Below are 20,735 nucleotides of genomic sequence, written 5' to 3'. Positions count from 1 at the left end.
AGGCTATTTTATTTTTGTTTTAAAAACTCTCCTACAATCAGAGAGAATCATGATACATTCTAGAATGCTTCAATATTTGGGTTTTTCTTGCACAGCTTTCCAGAGTCTATTTTCTTAACCCCACAATCTATCTATGTGAAATCTTCTTAATGAATTTAGAAACGCTTCATCCCAACACCTGTAATAGTATCTGGCATATAACAGGCATTCAATAAAAATTTTCTAAATGAACAAAAATAAAAGCAAAAAGTATGAATAAAAGGTGGCACTAGTATGGTAAAGGGAAGCTGGAATTAACCTGGCAAATGGAGTATGGTGCAGAAATTACGAAGAATGGGTTAGATGCACACACAGCAAGACAGAAGGTTCTCGGAAACACAGCTCTTAGTGATAAAGTAGGACACAGAATGAGGTGCAAGACAGAGTATTCTTCACATACATTAAAAAAACACAGTCCACAAAAACAAAATCACATACTTCAACATGGACAGAAACAGAAGCCACAAATACATAAAGGATACTATATCATGATCAAGTTTTAAAGCCACAATGAAGACAGTGTGGTGCTCACATGAGAACTGACAAATATACCAATGGAATAGAACAGATGGCCCAGAAACAGGCCTGAATTTGGACAAAAGTGGCACTGCTGAGCCAGGATGGTCTTCTCACTAAATAGTGTTTGGTTAATTGGCTATTCATATATAATAAAACAAACCCTGACCCCTACTACACCACAAGCCACTCATGTAAACTGATTCCAGGTGAATCAGAAATATAAATGTGAATATGTCTAGTACAACACTGTCCAAGAGAGCTTTCCGCAAATAGCCTGTATCTGTGCTGTCCAATATGGTAGCCACCAGCCGCACGTGGTTACTGAGCACCTGAAATGTAGCTACTGTGACTAAGGAAGTGAACTTTAAATTTTACTTCATTTTAATTAATTAAAATTTAAATAGCCACAGGGATCTACTAACTACCATACTAGAGAGCACAGATCTAAAAGATAACAGAAATGTAGATCTTCCTGGACCTTGGGGTAGAGAAGTATTTCTTATACAGGACAGAAAAAGCAGTTAAGTCTAGAGAAAACATTGATAAACTGAATTATATTAATATTAATAACCTCTATTTGTCAAAAGATACCATTCAGAAAAAATGAAAAGGTAAGTCACAGAATGGAAGATACTTCCAACAAATACAACTGACAAAGGGTTCATATATTCAAAAAGTGCAAAAAGCCTACAAATCAATAAGAAAAATGACAAACAACCCAGCAGAAAACAAGTGCAAGAGATTTCAGTAGGCACTTCACAAAAGATGATATCCAATGGCCAATAAACACATAAAAAGATGCTGAACCTTGGCGTTAATCAAGAAAGGTACAAATTAAAACCACCATAAGATACCCTCATAACCTCCCAATATTTAAATTTTAAAATTACTGACAATACAAAGCATTGGCAAAGATGTGGAACAGCCAGAATTTTCATATATTGTTCATGAGAATAAAATTGGCAGAACCACTTTTTACTGTGTTGTCTACTAAAACTAAATGCCTACCCCCCCATGACATGATAATTTCATGCATGGCAACGTGCACCAAAAAATCTGCTCAAGAGTGTTCGCAGCAGCATTATTAAGCCATGAACTGAAACAACCACAATGTCTGCATCTATTTGTAACAGAATGGACAAATTGTACAGTTTTACAAAAGAACATTATATAGCAACGAAAGTGAGCAAATTATTACACAAACATAAACTGAGCAAAAAGGCCAGACATAAAATACTTACTGTAGATTCCATTTATAAAAAGTTCTATAACTACAAGCCAAACTAAGTGTTAGAAGACAGGTTTACAAGGGGAGGAAAGAGAAAGGAATGACTGGGAAGGGGAATGAGAAAGGTTAAAGGAAGGATGGGAAGTTCTGTGTGTGATAATCCACTAGTGTTTTGTGCACTTTTCTGTGTATATTTCAATACAGCTTTTAAAAAAATACAGCATAGAAACTGTGCAGCCACTTTGAAAACTGTATGGGCGTTCCTCAAAAAAATAAAAAAATAGTGTTTCTCTGGTGACGCAGTGGTTAAGAATCCGCCTGCCAATGCAGGGGACACAGGTTCGAGCCCTGGTCCGGGAAGATCCCACCTGCCACGGAGCAACTAAGCCCGTGCACCACAACTACTGAAGCCCGTGTGCCCAGAGCCCGTGCTCCGCAACAAGAGAAGCCACCACAATGAGACGCCTGCACAATGCAACAAAGAATAGCCCCCGCTCACCGCAAGTAGAGAAAGCCCACACATAGCAACAAAGACCCAGCGCAGCCAAAAATAAATAAATTTATTAAAAAAAAAAAAAAAGTACTTCCCTAGCGTTCCAGTGGTTAAGACTCCACGTTTCCACTACAGGGGGCACAGGTTCGATCCCCTGTCAGGGAACTAAGATCCTGCATGCCACAAGGCACAGATGGGGAAAAAAAAAAAAAAACAACTACCATATGATCCAGCAATCTGGTATATATCCAAAATAATTGAAAACAGAATCTCAAATGAGATTATTCACAATAGCTAAGAAGTGGAAACAACCTAAATGTCCATCAACTGATAAATGAATAAAGAAAATGTGGTGTGTGTGTGTATAATATACATTTAATGGAATATTATTCATCCTTAAAAAAAAAAAGGAACTCCTGTCATAGGCTACAACATGGATGAGCCTTAAGGACATTATGCCAAGTGAAATAAGCCAGTCAAAAATGACAAGTACTGCATAATTTCACTTATACGGGGTATCTAAAGTAGTCAACCTCATAGAAACAGAAAGAATGGTGACTGCCAGGGACTGGAGGGAGGAAGAAGGAAGTTGCTGTTCGGTGGGTACAGAGTTTCAGTTATGCAGAACTGGGGGTTCTGTTGCATAACAATGTATATGTGGTTGGCAAAATTGTATTGTACACATGGATATTTTGCCACAATTAAATAACAAACAGCACACAAAAACAAAATACAAATTATAAGAACACATTCAAATGGTTATCTATGAAGGGAGAGGTGCATGGGAGAATGGGAGCACATTATGCAAATAAGTTAACGTACGTGTGACTACACACATGCGTGCACGTGTTTGTTTACTTAAAGAAAGGGCCTCGCCATGATCTATAATGGTAGTGTCATGACCTCAAGTATGCCTCTGAGGTTCAGACAAGCCAAAACAGAATATAAAACAGCAGTAAAATCCAATGATGTTTGAGCCAAACAAACATTTGGAAAGAGAATTAGAACTTCATTTCTTACACAAAAATAAATTCCAGAGAGAATAATTAAAAGTAAATAAAAGCAGCCAAAAGAAAGTACAATGGCAAATTTCTATATAATTCTGAAGTGAAAAAGAGCTTCTAAGTATAAAAATGAAAACAAAGAGCAGAGAAAGGTGGACGTCTGTCCGACTAGGAAGAATATTTAAAGGTTAAAAAAAGTATACTGGGGGAAAAGTGCATCTTAAGACAACAGGTTACTACCTTTCATGTGTAAAAGGTCCTTAAAAATAAGTAGGAAAAATATTAACACCCTCCTCTGAAAGATGAAAAGGTCATTTACCTAAAAAATGATCAGTAAATAAATATATGTGTAACTACTCATCATCATTAGTATTAAAAATTAAGGAATAATGTTTTGCCTTTAAACTGATGAAGAATAAAAAAACATGATAATGACCACTGTTTTAATGATGAGAATATGGACAAAGTCATACACTACTGAGAGAAGTATAAATTTACACAGCTTTTCTGGAGGATAATTTGTCCATACTTATTGAAAGCCTTAAAAAGGTACTGAACAATTCCACTTCAAAGTATAACCTAATGAAAAACAATGATGCAAAGATGTATGAACAACTTAATGCATAAACAACCTAAGTCAAGTAAATTATGAAATGCTATAGAGCCAATTAAATTCATACGGAGATCAATGTTTCTCAACCATGTTAATTTATGCGCAATGCTTCCTTGCTAATTAATACCTTCTGCAGATTCCAAAAGCTACATGTTTGTTAAACTGTGTCATTTAAGTTATAAAGACAGACTATGATTCTTCCAAATGACACATGCACTTGTTTCCACTCAGGGTTTGCAATAGTCTCTTCACTTCCCTGACTGAGACTGAGATTAATGCAAGAAAACATTAGAAGTTACAGAATGATACATACAACATGATACTTTTTCTACAAAACAAAGTAGAGCCCCAGAATAAACACAGATACATAAATTGATCTCTATTCATGTGATGGGATGATTTTGGATTTTTATCTTATTCTTTGTGGAAATGATACACAGTTTTCATATTTTCCACGATAAACATATTAAGAATAATCAAGAGTTAAAAATGACTTCTTTGAAGGAACATCACTTTATGTTCTATAACAGCTAATTCTAAATATATAAAAAACTGCCTTGTGTTTTTACTAACTTCCTCTGCCTTAAATGAAACTCTGTGAAAATACAGAAAATATTTACTTTGCTCCTAGACCAAAACATAAAAAATTTTAGGAAACATTAAATGTATTTTCCTTTGATCACATAAAAATGAGAAAAAAAAAGGACATTTTTTTTTTTTTTTTTTTTTTGCGGTACGCAGGCCTCACTGTTGTGGCCTCTCCTGTTGCGGAGCACAGGCTTCAGACGCGCAGGCTCAGCAGCCATGGCTCACGGGCCCAGCCGCCCCACGGCATGTGGCATCTTCCCGGACAGGGGCACAAACCCGTGTCCCCTGCATCAGCAGGCGGACTCTCAACCACTGCGCCACCAGGGAAACCCCCCAAAAAGGACATTTTTAAGCTTCCAAATAGAGCACTAAGAAAACTTACTGTTTTTTAATGCTCCTTTAATTCTATTACTTGTTAGAGACAACCATTTGTTTTATATTTCAAAATGTAGTTGACCCTTGAACAACATGGGGGTTATGGGTGCCAAAATCTAAAATAGTCAATCTGCTATTATTCAGATTATCTAACTACCCAGGATAATTTATTTCTAAAGCATGACACAGAATAAGAGCAGGGCATAGGGCAAAAAATTTTAATTACTGGGAATATTACGAGGTAAACTGAGACTAGCAATCTGGATAACAGATGGCTGAACAAGAGGGGTGGCTGGCTGGATGAGTAAATACAAATGAGGACTAGAACCCAGGTCTTTAAACGTGCAGGTCTTTCAAACTCGTTCCAACTTTTCCTTCTCTAAGCCTCTATAGAGAAAACATCATACCTTAATGGCTACTATTAAAAAGTCTGATAAGTACTTTTCTCATTACTATAAAGTTAATGAAACTGATTTTCTTGTGTGATTTATACCACTTAGGCTCATTACTTAGAGGAGTAAGATTTTTTTTCATTGTGGATGTTCATCCCAATTTATACAGAATTAGCTTTTTTTTTACCTACTTGACTAGCTGTGTGATCTTAGAGAAGACATTTATCTTCGCTAAATCTCAATTCATTTATAAATCTGTAATAAATTGAGACATAGTAAGTGTGCATAACATCTTCGTTATTTTACTATGAAGATTAATAAGATTTAGGGAGCTTGGCAGAGGGTCTGGCATATAAACTGTTGTTGCTATACCCATGTCAGAATGGGAAAAGCAATGGACAGGGAATTGGGATATAAGGGTTCTAGAGCAAGGGTTCACTTCTTTGTTAACTGTACAACTTTCCACGAGTAAACCTGCTGTCTGAGCCCCCCAGTTTCTTTATTGGTAAAAAGAGATTGCATTACCAGAGGTTACAAATTTGGGGCCCACAGACTACTCAACTCCCAAGGGTCCATGGGATTTTATAAACTCGGATGTGGTAGAAATTTACATGTTACTTTTACTAATCTCTAGCTGAAATTCAGCATTTCTTTCAATTATGGATGTAGCAGCAGGCCACAGTATTAGCAATACCATGACTTTGTCACTATAGAAATGACATGTTTTAAAATCACACTTCAGCTGTTAGTCACAAAAAAACACATATTGCTCAAAAATAAGTATTTTTAATAAATTGAAAAATATATTTCAATAGTTTCCTTCACAATCCTATGTATTTTATGCAATTAAAACATTCTTGAGAAGTCCACAGACTTTACCAGGCTACTGAAGGAAGCTACGGCACAGAAAGGATTAAGAACCCCTGCAAACCCTATAAATTTTAGCTCTTAATTTCTATGAACACACCATATACATATAAAGTTCAAAACAGGCAAAACAAATTCACGGTTAGTTCGGGATAGGGGCTAGTAGTGACAGGATAGAGAGGCTTCTGGAGTGCCAGTAATATCCCATTTCTTGACCCAGATGATAGTTACACAAATGTATTTGTTGTGAAAATCCATAGAACTGTACACATATAATTCTATGCATTTTTCTATATGCATGATCTATCTTGGAAAAACAGTTTAAACATATTTTTAGAAAAGATAGACTTGAAGCTGTATTTTGGAGCTTCATTATCCTGGTATTGGAATGCAGTCAATTTTAATTTTAATTTTCTAACAGGTTAAGTCCCCAAAGGAGTTTATTAAAAGTAAGTAAGTAAATGAATGAATAAATAAATAAATAAATAAAAAGAGGAAAAGTGATGGTGTCTCTCTGGCTTCCAGAAATTCTGACTTAGTGGTTTTGAAGTGCAATCTAGGAATCTGCATTTTAACATTCTGGTTAAAATTTTTAGGTGGTTAGCTGCACTTTTAGGTGATTCTAACATTTTGTACTCTGAAAGCACAACCTTAGATTAAAAAATTGAATGAAAAATGAAGACAGGTAAAGCCCGGTAGCTTAGAAAAGGAAGCTTATTTTATAGATATTTTGATTTGGAAGAAACCACAGTGGTAGTATTTTCTTGAACTTCTCATATTCTTTCCACAATATTCCTGACAGATGGGCATCCAATTCTTGTGTACTTATTTCCATACACAAAATAAACTAATCTCTTCTTCCACATGAACCCCTAAGTTACAAGACTCTTCGTAGTCTCTTCTTCTCCTGGCTTTACAGCCTTAGTCCCTTCAACCATCACTCTCCAATGTCTCTAAATCTGCTATTCTGCTTGGCGCACGGGAAGTACTATGTTAAGTGAACAGTGCCACATCACTCTAAAACAGTAGGATCTGTCCCTTCACTTAAACAACTGACTAAACCAAGCCCTTTCTATAAACGATATTGAATTCTGTTACACCACATCTTGATTTTGAGTCCCATTCCAGTCTTTCTAAATAATTCAGAAAGGGAATACAAACATATTAACAATACTATCCATCTTTTGAGATAAGCACACTAAGCTTTCTTCTGTACTCTGTTAAGGAGTTTTGGGAATACCACATTAAGAACAAAAAAATGAGAAAGAAATCCTAGAAAGTAACCAGCAGCCACAGAAAACAGAAAACAAATGCTGCATAACGATCCAGAAAGAAATCAGAAAGGAACCACCTCTCTGCTCACTTTTATCCTTAACTGTCCCTTAAAAATATCAACCCTCCCCCAACACTTTAGCTTATCATGTATATCAAAAAGCCTCAGAGGAACGAGAAGAAGTTCTGAGCAATCCAAAGCCAACAGGAAATCAACTACCTCAACAACTACTGATCACCTAATATGAGCACCCACAGAAACAAAGATCCCTTAAAAACTACGGAACACCACAACGTAACAGCTGCATGGAATCTCCCTCCAAATTATCATTATCAGAAGGAATGTATCCCACCATCCACTTTGTTGTCAAAAGCCATTATATACAAGCTGTGAAAATTAGTAAGATGGGTCAGTTATTTCAGGACATGCTATAAAGAACACTGGATTAGACTCGAAATTTTGGACTCTGACCATGTGATGCACATGATGCCTAAAATCGATTTACCCTTGTGCCTCAATTTCCCTACACACCCTGCTTCTATCACAGAGATTCTGTCAAATAGAAAACTATTCAAACGTGTTAGTTATAAAAATACTATTAAATAACAGCAGAAAATGTTACAGGAACACCAGGCTGAAATATACTCGAACTGAATGAAGACCCTGTTTATTGACCACCCAGTTTCTCTGCCTGGGAAACAGATGGACAGGCAGCAAAGTGTGCCTGACAGGATGACAGGAAGGGGACCTGCCACACCTGAAGGGTAAAAGTGAGACAGAAAGGTGGGTTAAAGATGTCAAAGTTTGATGTGCAAGGTTCACTGCTGCTACAGTATGATCTTTTCTTCTTAATTAAGGGCAATAAAAAGAGTGAGTGGAAATACGTAAATCTCCAGTCAAGTGAGTTTTAGCCAGGAACGCTGACACTGCAGACGCGATAGTTCAAGCATCATTGTGCTTTGCAAAGAGAGCTAGCATCATCATCAGGGTCTAAGAAATGCTCACTTGTTAAGCGCCAGTGTACCTTGGAATGGATGTATAATAGCTGTGGTTGTTAGAAAAGGCTGGATTAAAATTTAGAGATCCAAGTTCTAATCCCAGAGCTTTGCTATTAAACTAAGCAATATAACTTTGTTATGTAAACTTTTGCTAGGATTTACCTAAATATTAGGAAAAGACTATCTCTAGGCTTTCTTCCAGTTTTTAAACTGTAACACTATTTTACAGACGTATAGCTATGAACTCATAAAATCTAACCTAAATATATTAGGTATTGATATAAATGTAAGGTACACACATTTATAACCAACGACATAGACGCTGAATGTCCTGAAGACAGCATTATATTAGAAGCTCCAGTATAAGACGGGGCTTAAAAATGTGGAAAATATATTAGGTAAAGTGCATCAGATTAATATTAACAAGATCAAGTTTCAAGAGGGAAAGCCAATAATTACCATCTTTGTTATTTAATCTATCCCTTAAAAAATACACTGATATTTACATTAAATAATTTTCAAAAGACACGCTACTAATCTGAGTTTCCAGATAATTAATTTTTGTCTTTAACTCTTAAATGCAGTTAAGAATGACAGACAACTTACACTTTTAAATAACACAAAGCCCCCATTTGAAATGTAGGCTCTCTCAGAAACCCTCAATGTAAAGCCCTTCAAGATGGAAGTGCCTAGGAAGCAAACTTAATTTTAAATGCTTTTCTCCAAACACCCTTCTTTAAAACAAAAGTGTAGACTGCCATTAATTTTCAGTTAAAAAAAAAAAATACACGGAAGGGCAGAAAATGCCTACGGGAAAGCCAGCTCTAAATTCTGCATAACAAAATTAACACTCACATTTTGGTTACCTAACATGAAAGACATTAGAGCGCACTGAGAGATAACATGTTGGAAGTTCTGGGTTCTGGTTGTTAGCTCTGCCACGAAGAAATCAAGTGATCTCTTAATAGCCTGGCTTTCTCATTTGTAAATAAAGGGAAATGGTAATGACCTGTAAGGTTCCATTTCGACTCTTAAGTATTTCAAAATTCTTATGGTCACATTTTTTAGCTGCTTGAAAACAGGAACAGAAAACTGATTTTGCCCCCCTTCCCACATGATCATTCTCTGTCAAGAAAAGCTTGAGTCTTATTTTCATATTTTCTTCCAACCAAAAAAAAAATAATAAATAAAAGGAGACATATTTAGTGTTTGTGCATCTTCGAATCAGACACTATTAATCATTTCTTTTAAAATTAAATTACCTACCTCACTGGGTGTTGTGAGGATTAATTCATTAGTGTTTGTAAAGCACTTTGAGATCCTCAGGTCAAAGGCGCTATAGAAGTGCAAAGTAGTAGTATTATTACTAGATTCTTGCTTATTTAAGGAATTTCACAATCCTTTAAAAGCTAACTCTGTGTTATGATTTAGACATCTATTTGTAAAACCCTGCATTTTATCCACATTACTTTTAACTCTTCTTGAATATCTTATAGATAGACAGGGGCAGAATGTTTGGAAACAAATGATAAAGGTTTAACTTTGATCTACAAATGGAGGGAGAGACTAAGGGAAAATCCATTGTGACAAATTTTGTTCAGCATAAAATTTTAGTGAGAAATCTTGTCAATCAGATTTAGAAGTGTGCCTAAGTTGTACCCAAAACAAAACCAAACCCTACTTTAATCACAGATTCTGTAATGAGAAATTCCTTTCTTCAAAGAGAAAGGGAAACAATTTTCAAATCAACTCCACTTTAAGAGGGGTACTGAGCTTATAAATTACGTTACATGCGTATACATGCAACTGTCATTTAAAACCTTTATACTTAAATCACAGTAATAGTATTAGTATAAACTGATGTCAAAATAATTAAGCAGCTTTTTCTTTAAACTACGCTCCCACCCTCAATTACACAAAGCAAACTATGCACTGAAAAGAGGTCAAAGCAATTTTGCTTTTATGGAATTTTAAGAGGAAAAAAAAAAGAGGGCCAAGGCTTTAAAACCAGTTAAAATCTTTTATTCCACACTTCCCACCCCTTTCTCTAACCAAATCTTCTCACAATTAAATCAAAACAACACACACACGTACACATACACACACACAGAGCTAAGAGAATCAGAGCCATCTATACATTGGATACTCTGCTCGATAAACACACTTTACAAATCTGCCAACATCCTCTGATGAGATTCTCCAGCATAAGCTCCAGTCCCAAGAGCAAACTGAAATTTAGATATTAAACTTTAAATACTTACCTCCTGCTCCTGTTGAAAGATGACGACTCTACCACCTTTATCTCCGGTTGCTAGTAATTCTCCAGAATGATTAAATTCTACTGTAGAAATTATATCTGCTGTATAAGTGAAACAAAAATGAAAAAAAGACATTAGTTCTTTCTCAACTCACTATAGAGTTTCTTAATGAGAACTTAGCATGTTTTTCCTAATATATTCCAAGTCTATATATCAACCTGCCATCAGAAATAAAGTAAATCTAAAGTTCTTTCATGAATATTTTGCTTCACCCAGAAGAAAAAAAACTCCCCAGAGTAAACCAGTGACACTATTTTAACAAACAGAAACACGACAAATAATAAACACAAGCACTTTATTAATATTTCACTAAATTCATGAATGTAAGGAAATCAACAATTTGTGAAACATTCTATGACAGCACCATTAAACATTAATATCGATAATTATTGTGCTAATTTTCTTTCTGATATACTTTTGATAAGCTTCTTTATGCAAACCCAAAAATGGTCTATAAAATTAAGACAGATATAAATAAAATGGGGAAATTTTTAAAATGTAAAAATAATTGCAGGTGGAAATTTAACAATCATAAATATATAAATTAAAATTATGGCTTCTTAAACAAATGTTTGCAAATAGAACACACTTATACCAGCAATGCTTTGTGCTATGCACCTTCAACATGCACAGCTCTTCTTGTGGCTCCCAAACACAGCAGGGGCTACTAGAATCAGTCATGTTACACCCAAAGTCGGTGCTAACTTCACAGTCAAGTTCAAATAAAATTATCAGGGTTTTTTTCCTTGCTTTTTGACACCAGAGCCATTTTCCTAAAGAAAAAAATCTAAGTTACAGAATTGGGCATTAAGATAAAGCAATTACACTAAACAATTCACCATTTTCACAAGCATTATGCCATATTAGGAAAGACCCTATCATACGCATGTTACATAAACAATCAAACTTTTACCATAAGAGAAGGGTCATTTTCTTGCCTATATTAGCTAACCGTAAGAATTTTAAAATGTAACTTTATATAGTAAAGAACACTGTATACTTTAAATTTTAAAACTTACTGACCAATGTATTGTATCATATCAATAACCTGTCCAGCACAGCATTCTACCATTTTTTCATTTTAGTGATTTTTCCAAGTTCAGCTTGATTTTAGAAAGCTTTCTTTGCCTCCTCCATTGTCTAGGTCCAAGGCACCTTACCTTTTTGGAACACTCTGAGAACCTACTGAAAGTTCACATGCTCTCCCAAGAAACTGTACATATTTAAGTCCACACAAAAATTTGCATATAATTTCAAAAGGTTTGGACAGCATCCCACCTCCAGGTTAAAACCTTTAGCCCAGACAACTCACCGTGGCCGGTGGTATCAGGAGGAAAGAATAAATCTAGTGTTTACACTACATGCAAATGCAACACCACGGTGTAAAACTGAATATACTGTACTATTCTGTAAAGCCCAACATCTAAATACTTAAAAGCCATTCTATTAGGTGCTCTGTACTGTATTTACCTCTGTAGTAAATATAATAAAGGATTAAAAACATACATAGTCCCTGCACTTAAAGCACATTATAGTATAGTTACAGAGAGAAAGTAAGTAGGAGCTAACAATATCAGAACAAATAGTTACATCTTATTTGAAGGTTAGATTCTAAAATCAGGGAATAAGGTAAAAGCCATACATAGTAAAAATTATCTTTAAATTCAAATCCCTCAGACAGACACCACTTTGGAAATGTAAACTCTTTCTCTTGTTCTTTTAAGTCCAACTCAGCCAATTTTCCCTACAGCATTGATAGCTTGTGGTTTCTTTGGCTAACTCATCAAATGAACTAGTTAATATGAATATAAAGTCATGCTTCACCAAAAACACCTTATCTCTCGACTGTAGTGTATGCTCTTGGCTTGGTGAAATGCTCACACCCGATACCAACTCCAGATTCATTCTCCTTTTCACTCAATGGAATAACAGGAAGAGTAGGCTCAGTATTTAAATTATTTCCTCTTTCCCCAGGTCCAAATTGTTGCAACCACCTAAATTAATTCCTTGTTAGGTAGATGAACTATTACAGATAAGACTTAACAGGGCATATGTCAGTGATCACGGTATGACCAGCCTGGCTGGCCTCTCTGTTGGGCAGTAGTAAAAAGCAGGGAGGACAGAATGCTGCAGGATGGGCTCCATTTCTAATGGGGAGAAATGTCGATCTTCCTTAGGTGAACTGGACAGGGGGAAATCTAGAGGTGATTAAGTCAGTAAGGAGATCATTATAATAAGAGGATTGAGGAGATCTGGGATGGGGGTGGTGGCAGTAGGGATTCCACACCTGTATTATTCTTAGAGACAGAACAAGAATCAAGAAATAAAACAGCAGGCACAATACCCCCAAGTACTGAAGACGTTACTGACTCACATAGCTGGTTATAATGAGGTCACTGAACATCGGATGGGGAAGGGAAGGAGACGTGTGTGCACGTGCATGGGGGGAGCACATGCATGGGGTGTGGAGGGGAGGAAGGAGAAGAGGAAAAGACCAATAATTTAGTGCAGGATGCAACAGGAATAGTAAGACATCTGCCCTTACAATGTGTCACTTCTTATGCTAAGAATGGTTATTTTACAACAAGAACTGCAGAGTAAAGTGAAATGATACGTGTTTAGTACCAAACCAGCTTTGCAGCAAGGGTACAAAACTCTAAGAGGTACACTTGAGACAGGCTGAGGAACCCTAGAAACAAATGGCCTACACAGTGAGAGGCTGAACGTCAGGAAACGACAAGAAACAAAGATCTATACCATAAAAGTCAACCCACTTTAAATCCTTGAGGGAGAGAAATATTGAGTGAAAGACATACAATTTTCTCATTTTAGATATTTTTAAGACACTACTGTTTGTGACTATCTTGCCAAAAGCCAATGAACAAACAGAAAATTTTAGAAATAGCTAACCAAGCCACTGACGCTTAGTGAGTAGTGTAGAGGAATTTTATTTGGGGGAGGGGTGGGCAGGCAGACTCATGGCCTCCTTGCTGTGATTTTTATACTGCATATATTTAATACAGCCATATTTCAGATAAGTAAATTATTTTCCTGCCTTGTATGATGAAGTTAAATAGGTACTACGCCATGGTGTTCCCTCCTCCTTCCCCACAATAAAAGAAAGGGGAGAAAAGAAACACCATGATTTCTGGATGCCTGGCCATCCACACATGTGTGAGAGAGCCACCATATACACAAGCACCTATTAAATCTCCAAGTGTACGACTGCTTTTAAAGTTTTTTTGAGTTGTAAAATGCCTAGATCTCACAAGGTCTCACTGAGAATATGACATATAAAAATGATGAATGAAAGGGAGAATAAGATCAAATTCTGCTTTGTAGACCAAGAAAAATATCCAGGAATCCGTTATGGAGTATGCTATGAAACTGAGCTTTGAGCTGTATGTGCTTCTACACCCTGGCGTGCCAAGAAGGGGATATGGGTTTGCCTGGATACGGCAAGCACCCAAACCTGTAACCTCCAGTTCTGAGAAAGCTCTTTACCTCAGTTTACCTCAGTGTGCCATACAAACATTTCTGTTTTCAAGTGTGCCAGGATGTGTAAAAGATGAGGATGCATGGCTCTAAAAATAGTGCTCCCACATCATGTGCACTGATACCCAAATGAGGTTGGTCAAATACTGCTATCTATGTATTTGAAAGTAACAGTAATTCTGCTCCTAGAAAATATTCTTCTAATGTTCTGATTCCTATGCCATTGAAAAATATTACAGAGTAGATGACTGCAGGAAGTCTACAACAGCACTGTTCGACAGAACTCTCTCGTTCCCATGGAGGTGTCCTATATCTGCGCTGTTCAATACAGTAATCACTAGCCACATGTGGCTCCTGAATTTTTAACTTTAGCCATGTGTCTAGGGGCTATCATACTGGACAGCCTAGGTCTAAAACATTACAGAGTGGACACTGACTTCTACTGCAAAGCCAAGAATGCTGGAACTAGGAGAATTTTGAACCTTTAAACAGTGCACTATGGGTAAAACAGAACTACCGTGCACACACACACCCAGATTGTTACCTCAAGGAGCAGGCTGAAAATATAAATGCATTTCATGAAAATTTAGATTCCTGGATACTATTTTTAAAACAAACTGTTAATGAAAGCCTCAAAAACTTGAGAACACTTTACTCTTGAGATTAAAGTCACTATCATATACTTTAAAAAGGCAAAGACATTAACCTCACTGTTAAGAGTCATATTACTGAACTCAAGGCAGGGTCCGGTATAACACATCAACTAGGTCTGTTCTCATAAACCAACAAAAAACTTCCTCTTCTAAAGAGAAAAATAAGAATCTTTCCTATGACCAATAAAAATGTTATTTCACAATGGAAAAAAACACCTGTGTTAATCATCTAAAGAACATTCTAATACAGTTAATAAAAAGGAAGGACTCTATCAGAACATCAGACAACGGTCCTACTGTGCCTTAAGTCAACACACAGCCATTTTAGGCACACACTAAAGCAAGATTTAAAAGGCACAATCTGATTTTTGGTAAGAAAACTTAACACAATGTTTTTGACCTTTGTTATGATATTCTATATACTATTAATAAAAACCAAGGAATTTATAATGTGTTACACAAAATGGAACTCTAATGTCTTCCAACCTCTTCGTTCTAGACTGTCAGCGCCCAGGTTTCCTCCTAAGAAGGTGAAATAATCACTTTCTTTTGGGGGTGGAACGGTAATTGGTGGTGGTGGGAATGACAACAGCAGTGTTACTGGTCTTTTTTCACTTCATCAGGCACACCACACCATCCCCTTGTTACCTACCTTCTCTATTTCTTATGTACTCTAATAAACAGAATAGGACACAATCAATCAGACAACCGAAGGTTCAAAAGTATAACACGCTCAGCATAAAAATCAGATGAGGGAAAATTAATAGATAGTATCTATAAATGGTAGTAATTAACAATAATGACTAAATATTAAGTGATCAAATTATTATTAGCTCTGACATTCTCTAAATACTTCAACTCCTGCACTGTAAGACACTTTATGGGGTTACTCATTGATTTTATAATTCCATTTCAGGACTACAGTCCAAATAAATAATTTGAAAGAAACCAATTAAAATTAGTACCAACACGGTTATAGGTGAATTATTTACATACAGGCATACTTCATTTTATTGCACTTCCCTTTACCATTCTTCGCAGGTACTGCGTTTTTTTACAAATTGGAGGTTTGTGGCAGCCCTGCAAGGACGAAATCTATCAGCACTATTTTTCCAACAGCATTTGCTCACTTCCTTTCTGTGTCACATTTTGGTTATTCTCTCAATATGCCAAACTTTTTCATTATTATTATTATTTTATTTTTAACAGTGATCTGTGATCAGTGATCTTTGATACTACTATTGCAAAAAGATTATGACAGCAGTTTTTTTAAATAAAGTGTTTTTTCAATTAAGGTATGTACATTTTTTTTTAGACATAAATGCTATCACACACTTAACAGACTACAGTGTAGTGCAAACAACTTTTATATGCGTTGGGAAACCAAAAAATTTCATGTGACTCTATTTACTGCAGTCATCTGGAGCCAAACCCTCAATATCTGAGATGTGCCTGTTATGAAATAAGCTGAACGTATTTCAAACATCCGATAATGAGGAAATATAAAAGTAACCTCTAGTACACAGGTTGGAAAATTATTGCCCACCAGCTGTTTATGTAAATAATGTTTTATTGGAACCCAGCCATGACCATTTGTTTATATATTGTCTTTGGCTGCTTTCACTTGACAACAGCAGGGTTGAACAGTAGAGACAGACTGAAAATATTTACTATCTGGCCCTTTACAAAAAATGCTCCTCAACCCCTGCTCTAGAATATTAATATAATTGGATATTAACATTAAATGAACAAATATGACTTATGTGGGTACAGAGACACAACAAACTAATGTCAAAGCACACACTGTCTACAGACAGGTACAACTATAATGTGCCAAGCACTATACTAAGTGAGCATTTACATATATCCTCATTTTATCCTTCTAATACCACTATGATATAGACATCATCTTCAATTAATAGGAGTGTACGAAAGCACGGAGAGATTAAGTAACTTGCCTATCACACCTCTGTCAAGTGTCAGAGCCAAGATTCAAATTTAGCAGGTGTGAACAATCATATGGATAAGGTGGCAGCACAGAATCCTATAAATCACTGGATGATGAATAAAGAAATAATATATGTGTTCAGTTTACTGCTTCTTTTTCATTGCCAAAATGTCCGTGTTCAATAAAACATTTAGAGTCAAACTACATCACCTTTATACTATTTACTAATGACCACATTACAGTTACTTGTAGCCCTACCATAAAACTGAGCATTTTTTTCAGCACCTGCTATATTCAAGGGGCTGGGTGATCCAGTCGAAATTCTACCGTCTAAAGGGGCTTAAAGCAGAATGTAATCACAACAGATAAACAGTTAACCAAGAAAAGATTTAGTAAATGTTTAAGAGAACCAAAGAAGGAATATTGTAAGGCAAAATAAACAATTATAAAATGAATTCTAAGCATAAAGACTGAGTAAATATATAAAGATGCTCCCTTCATTTTAAAAATAAATGGGGAGGAATCAACTAGAATAAGCTGCTTACATATTTTTACCCATCTGGATTATAGATTCCCAAAAGTTTCACTTGAAACAGTTAACATAGCATCCACTGAATGCTGACAAACCTGATGCTGTATTTTTCTCAATATGATTAGTCTTTATTTAAAAAAAATTTTTTTACTGACCTAAGAGAATTTTTATTGTTAAATACAGATACACTTTTTAATGAAACAAGAATGTGCAGTATTTTTTCAATAAAATTATGTCAGATCACAAATATTTTTACTTAATCCTAAATTTAACTTAACCTGGTCCAACCTGTTATTTATTCTTATTCCTCCCAGAAAAAAATGCATATACTTTAACCCGTGTCGCAAATTCACTTGCTCACAAAAACATTACTGAGCACTTACTGTGCTATCACTGAGACATCAGTATTAAGAGCCCCCCCATAAGAGCAGCTCACACTTACACAGTGCTGGGTACTGTGCTAAGTACCCCTCAATATGATTAGTCTTTAAAGCTAAGTAACATAGAAGAAAATTTTAAAGGTTAAAATTCATAAAATACTATAAACATTGCTGCAGCAAATAATTCTAAAAAATTCAGGCGTAGCTACTTTATGCATCACAAGATAGCATAAATCTCATGACAAGAGGTTCACAAAAATTCTATGAATAACCACTGTTTCTTAAAATTCTACATTTTTGATATTATCTCAAAAGGGACCGCTCTGACGAAAAAAGCAAGCGTCTGCGAAGACTTGCTGCAAGAGCACCTGCCAGCGTGGCCTTCTAGGTATCAAATGAAACTTTCACACCTGGAAGAAAATGAGCTTATTAGCAAGTTGACTATACTGAATCTTGCCTTTTTGCAAATAATATTTAATTTCCCACAAAACTCTACTAGGTAATCAGTCTCCTTTCCTTTTTGTTACATTTCAGTAAAAACAAAGGTTAACAAAGAACACTACAGCTAACTGCATAAACGAAGATGTCCCAAAAAAGTACCAATAAAAATGTGAAGTTAACTTTGCACTTCCTCTTTCAAAAGGCTGAAGTGAAAGACAGAAGTCAAAATTAAAAATCTGTAATTGGTCTTCCGCTTCTGGCCATGCGGGAGTAAGACAATCTGGATTCAACCTCTAGCTATGAATGACTAGAAAACGGAACAAAATATATGAAACTGTTTTCAGACAATGGACAACATGGAGTTTAGGACTGTGAACCCTTAGAGAAGAGTAAGTGAGCCCTGTATTTGCCCTAACTTACCACCTGGACAGTGCAGTGAGTCAGGAAGAATCCAAACATAGGCCAGCAACCTCACCGAGTTGTGGAGTCAGAAACTGGGGGTTAGGGAAAGCCAAAGCAGCTAGATTTTTGTGGATAGAGTACAAAGAGAAAGTTCAAGGGATCTACAGAGATCACTAAAAATCTTTGGTTTAGTACTGATCTGAAGACATGTGGTGTGCCACTCCACAAGGCCTAGAAAAGAACCATCAGAAAGTTTACAAGTGTTCAGAATAAAGAGGTCTCCCACTCAGTCAGAGTAAAGAAACCTCATAATTAATAAGGCATGAGGTAGAGTCCTCAGAAGGGTATCACCTTAGTGGTGAGACTAAGTCAGCACCATATTGAATTTGTCCTGACAAAGCTTAAAAGCAAACATTGAAAAACTGATCTCAAGTAACTTAAACACGTGCAAGGACGGAATCCGACAACAACGTAAATTCACGTCTGGCATCTAAAATCACCAGGAATGTAAGGAAGCAGGAAAATATGACCCATAACCAGAAGAAAAACAAACCAATAGAAACAGAACCAGAAATGACAAAAATGATGGAAGAATCATTTTTAGAAGACAAGGGCCTTAAAATAGCTGTTGTAAAAAAAAAAAAAATAGCTGTTGTAAATATGCTCCACGTGCTCAAGACAAAGAAGGAACATGTGAAAATGAAAAGTACACAATTTGAAATGAAAGATACACCAGATAGGATTAACAGATTAGATGCTGCAGTAGAAAAGGTCAAGAACTTGAAGGCCTAGTAACAGAATCAAAACAAAATGACGCAGAGTGGGGGGAGAAAGAGAACAAAGTCTTGATTTGTAGGACAATATCAAGTGTTCTAACATACGTATCACTGCAGTCCCAGGAAAAAAGGTGGGGAATATTTGGAAAAATGACCAGTGCTCAAGCATGATGACAGTATATGTAGAATAATCCAACCAAGGGATAAATGCAGACTTACAAAGGTATACAGTAGTGGCAACTCAATAAACTTCATTAGTTTTTTGTTAGTGATGTGACTGCAAAATCATGAAGAATTCCAACATTTCAAAGCATAATCTTCCCCTGATTTACAAAGTAAACTTTAGTATACACATTAAACACATACTAAAAGTACCAAATAGAGTTGGGTTTTAGGCTTAGAAAATAAAGTCTTTTTCAGCACCAAGAACATTTGGCAGAATATTCTAAATCATGCAGACCATGGAACAACTTCTTCCTGTTCAAGACTGTCCTGCAAACTGCAGAATAGCTAGCATACTCAGCCCATGCCTAGTAAGTGCCAATAATGCCTTTAATCATTGGTAAAATTAGGTAAAAAAAAGAATTCAATAGGACTAGAGTCTACTAATATGTATATATTTGATAAAAGGTATGGTGAAGATATAATGGTCATAAATCTTCATACTCAAAGATTTTTACTTTATACTTCATATACTTCAGAGTTATTAGGAATAGAAGAGTTGACAATAATTAGAGAAGGTGGACAAATCCTTTCCCACACCTGACAGATTAAAAATAGGTAGGGAGGGCTTCCCTGGCGGCGCAGTGGTTGAGAGTCTGCCTGCCGATGCAGGGGACACGGGTTCGTGCCCCGGTCCGGGAAGATCCCACATGCCACGGAGCGGCTGGGCCCGTGAACCGTGGCTGCTGAGCCTGTGTGTCCGGAGCCTGTGCTCCGCAACGGGAGAGGCTACAACAGTGAGAGGCCCGCATACCACAAAAAAAAAATAAAAAAATAAGTAGGGAGGCAGGGAAGGGAGAAAGGACAGACACTTGAAAAATATAATTGACACACACACACACACACACACACACACACACACACACACACACACACACACACACACACACACACACACCCCTTCATACCAATATAAAAATACGTATTTCTTCCAAAGAGCTTTGCAATTTAAAAAACTCAGGTGCAGCGACAGAGCCCCTTAAAAAATTTTACTTATAAAGACCACATTCTCAATCACAATAAAATTAGCTAAAGATTAATAACCACTGGTTCTAATCAACCACTTAGTAACCTTAAAACTCTAAGGGCAAAGATAAAAATCAGTACTGCAATAAAAATATTTTAAAAGATTTATAGGAACATAAGTATATAAATATTTAAGATAGTATTGTTCTTTTT

At 36.1% G+C, this 20,735-nt stretch overlaps 1 protein-coding gene across 2 annotated transcripts in view; it reads right to left on the bottom strand.

The window, feature by feature from the left end:
• The window catches only part of PPP2R2A (protein phosphatase 2 regulatory subunit Balpha), an 83,896-nt gene that overhangs the window by 18,851 nt on the left and 44,310 nt on the right, over positions 1-20,735 (bottom strand). For both annotated transcript variants that reach the window (XM_067745188.1, XM_067745189.1), the window contains one exon: positions 10,651-10,748. In XM_067745188.1, coding sequence (XP_067601289.1) covers positions 10,651-10,748 — 98 coding nt within the window. The remainder of the gene's footprint in view (positions 1-10,650; positions 10,749-20,735) is intronic.

Source organism: Pseudorca crassidens, chromosome 7 (assembly GCF_039906515.1).
Source record: "Pseudorca crassidens isolate mPseCra1 chromosome 7, mPseCra1.hap1, whole genome shotgun sequence".
Classification (NCBI taxonomy): Eukaryota; Metazoa; Chordata; class Mammalia; order Artiodactyla; family Delphinidae; genus Pseudorca; species Pseudorca crassidens.
Note: the sequence above shows the minus strand (reverse complement) of the source record. Positions and strands in the feature narration are given on the sequence as shown.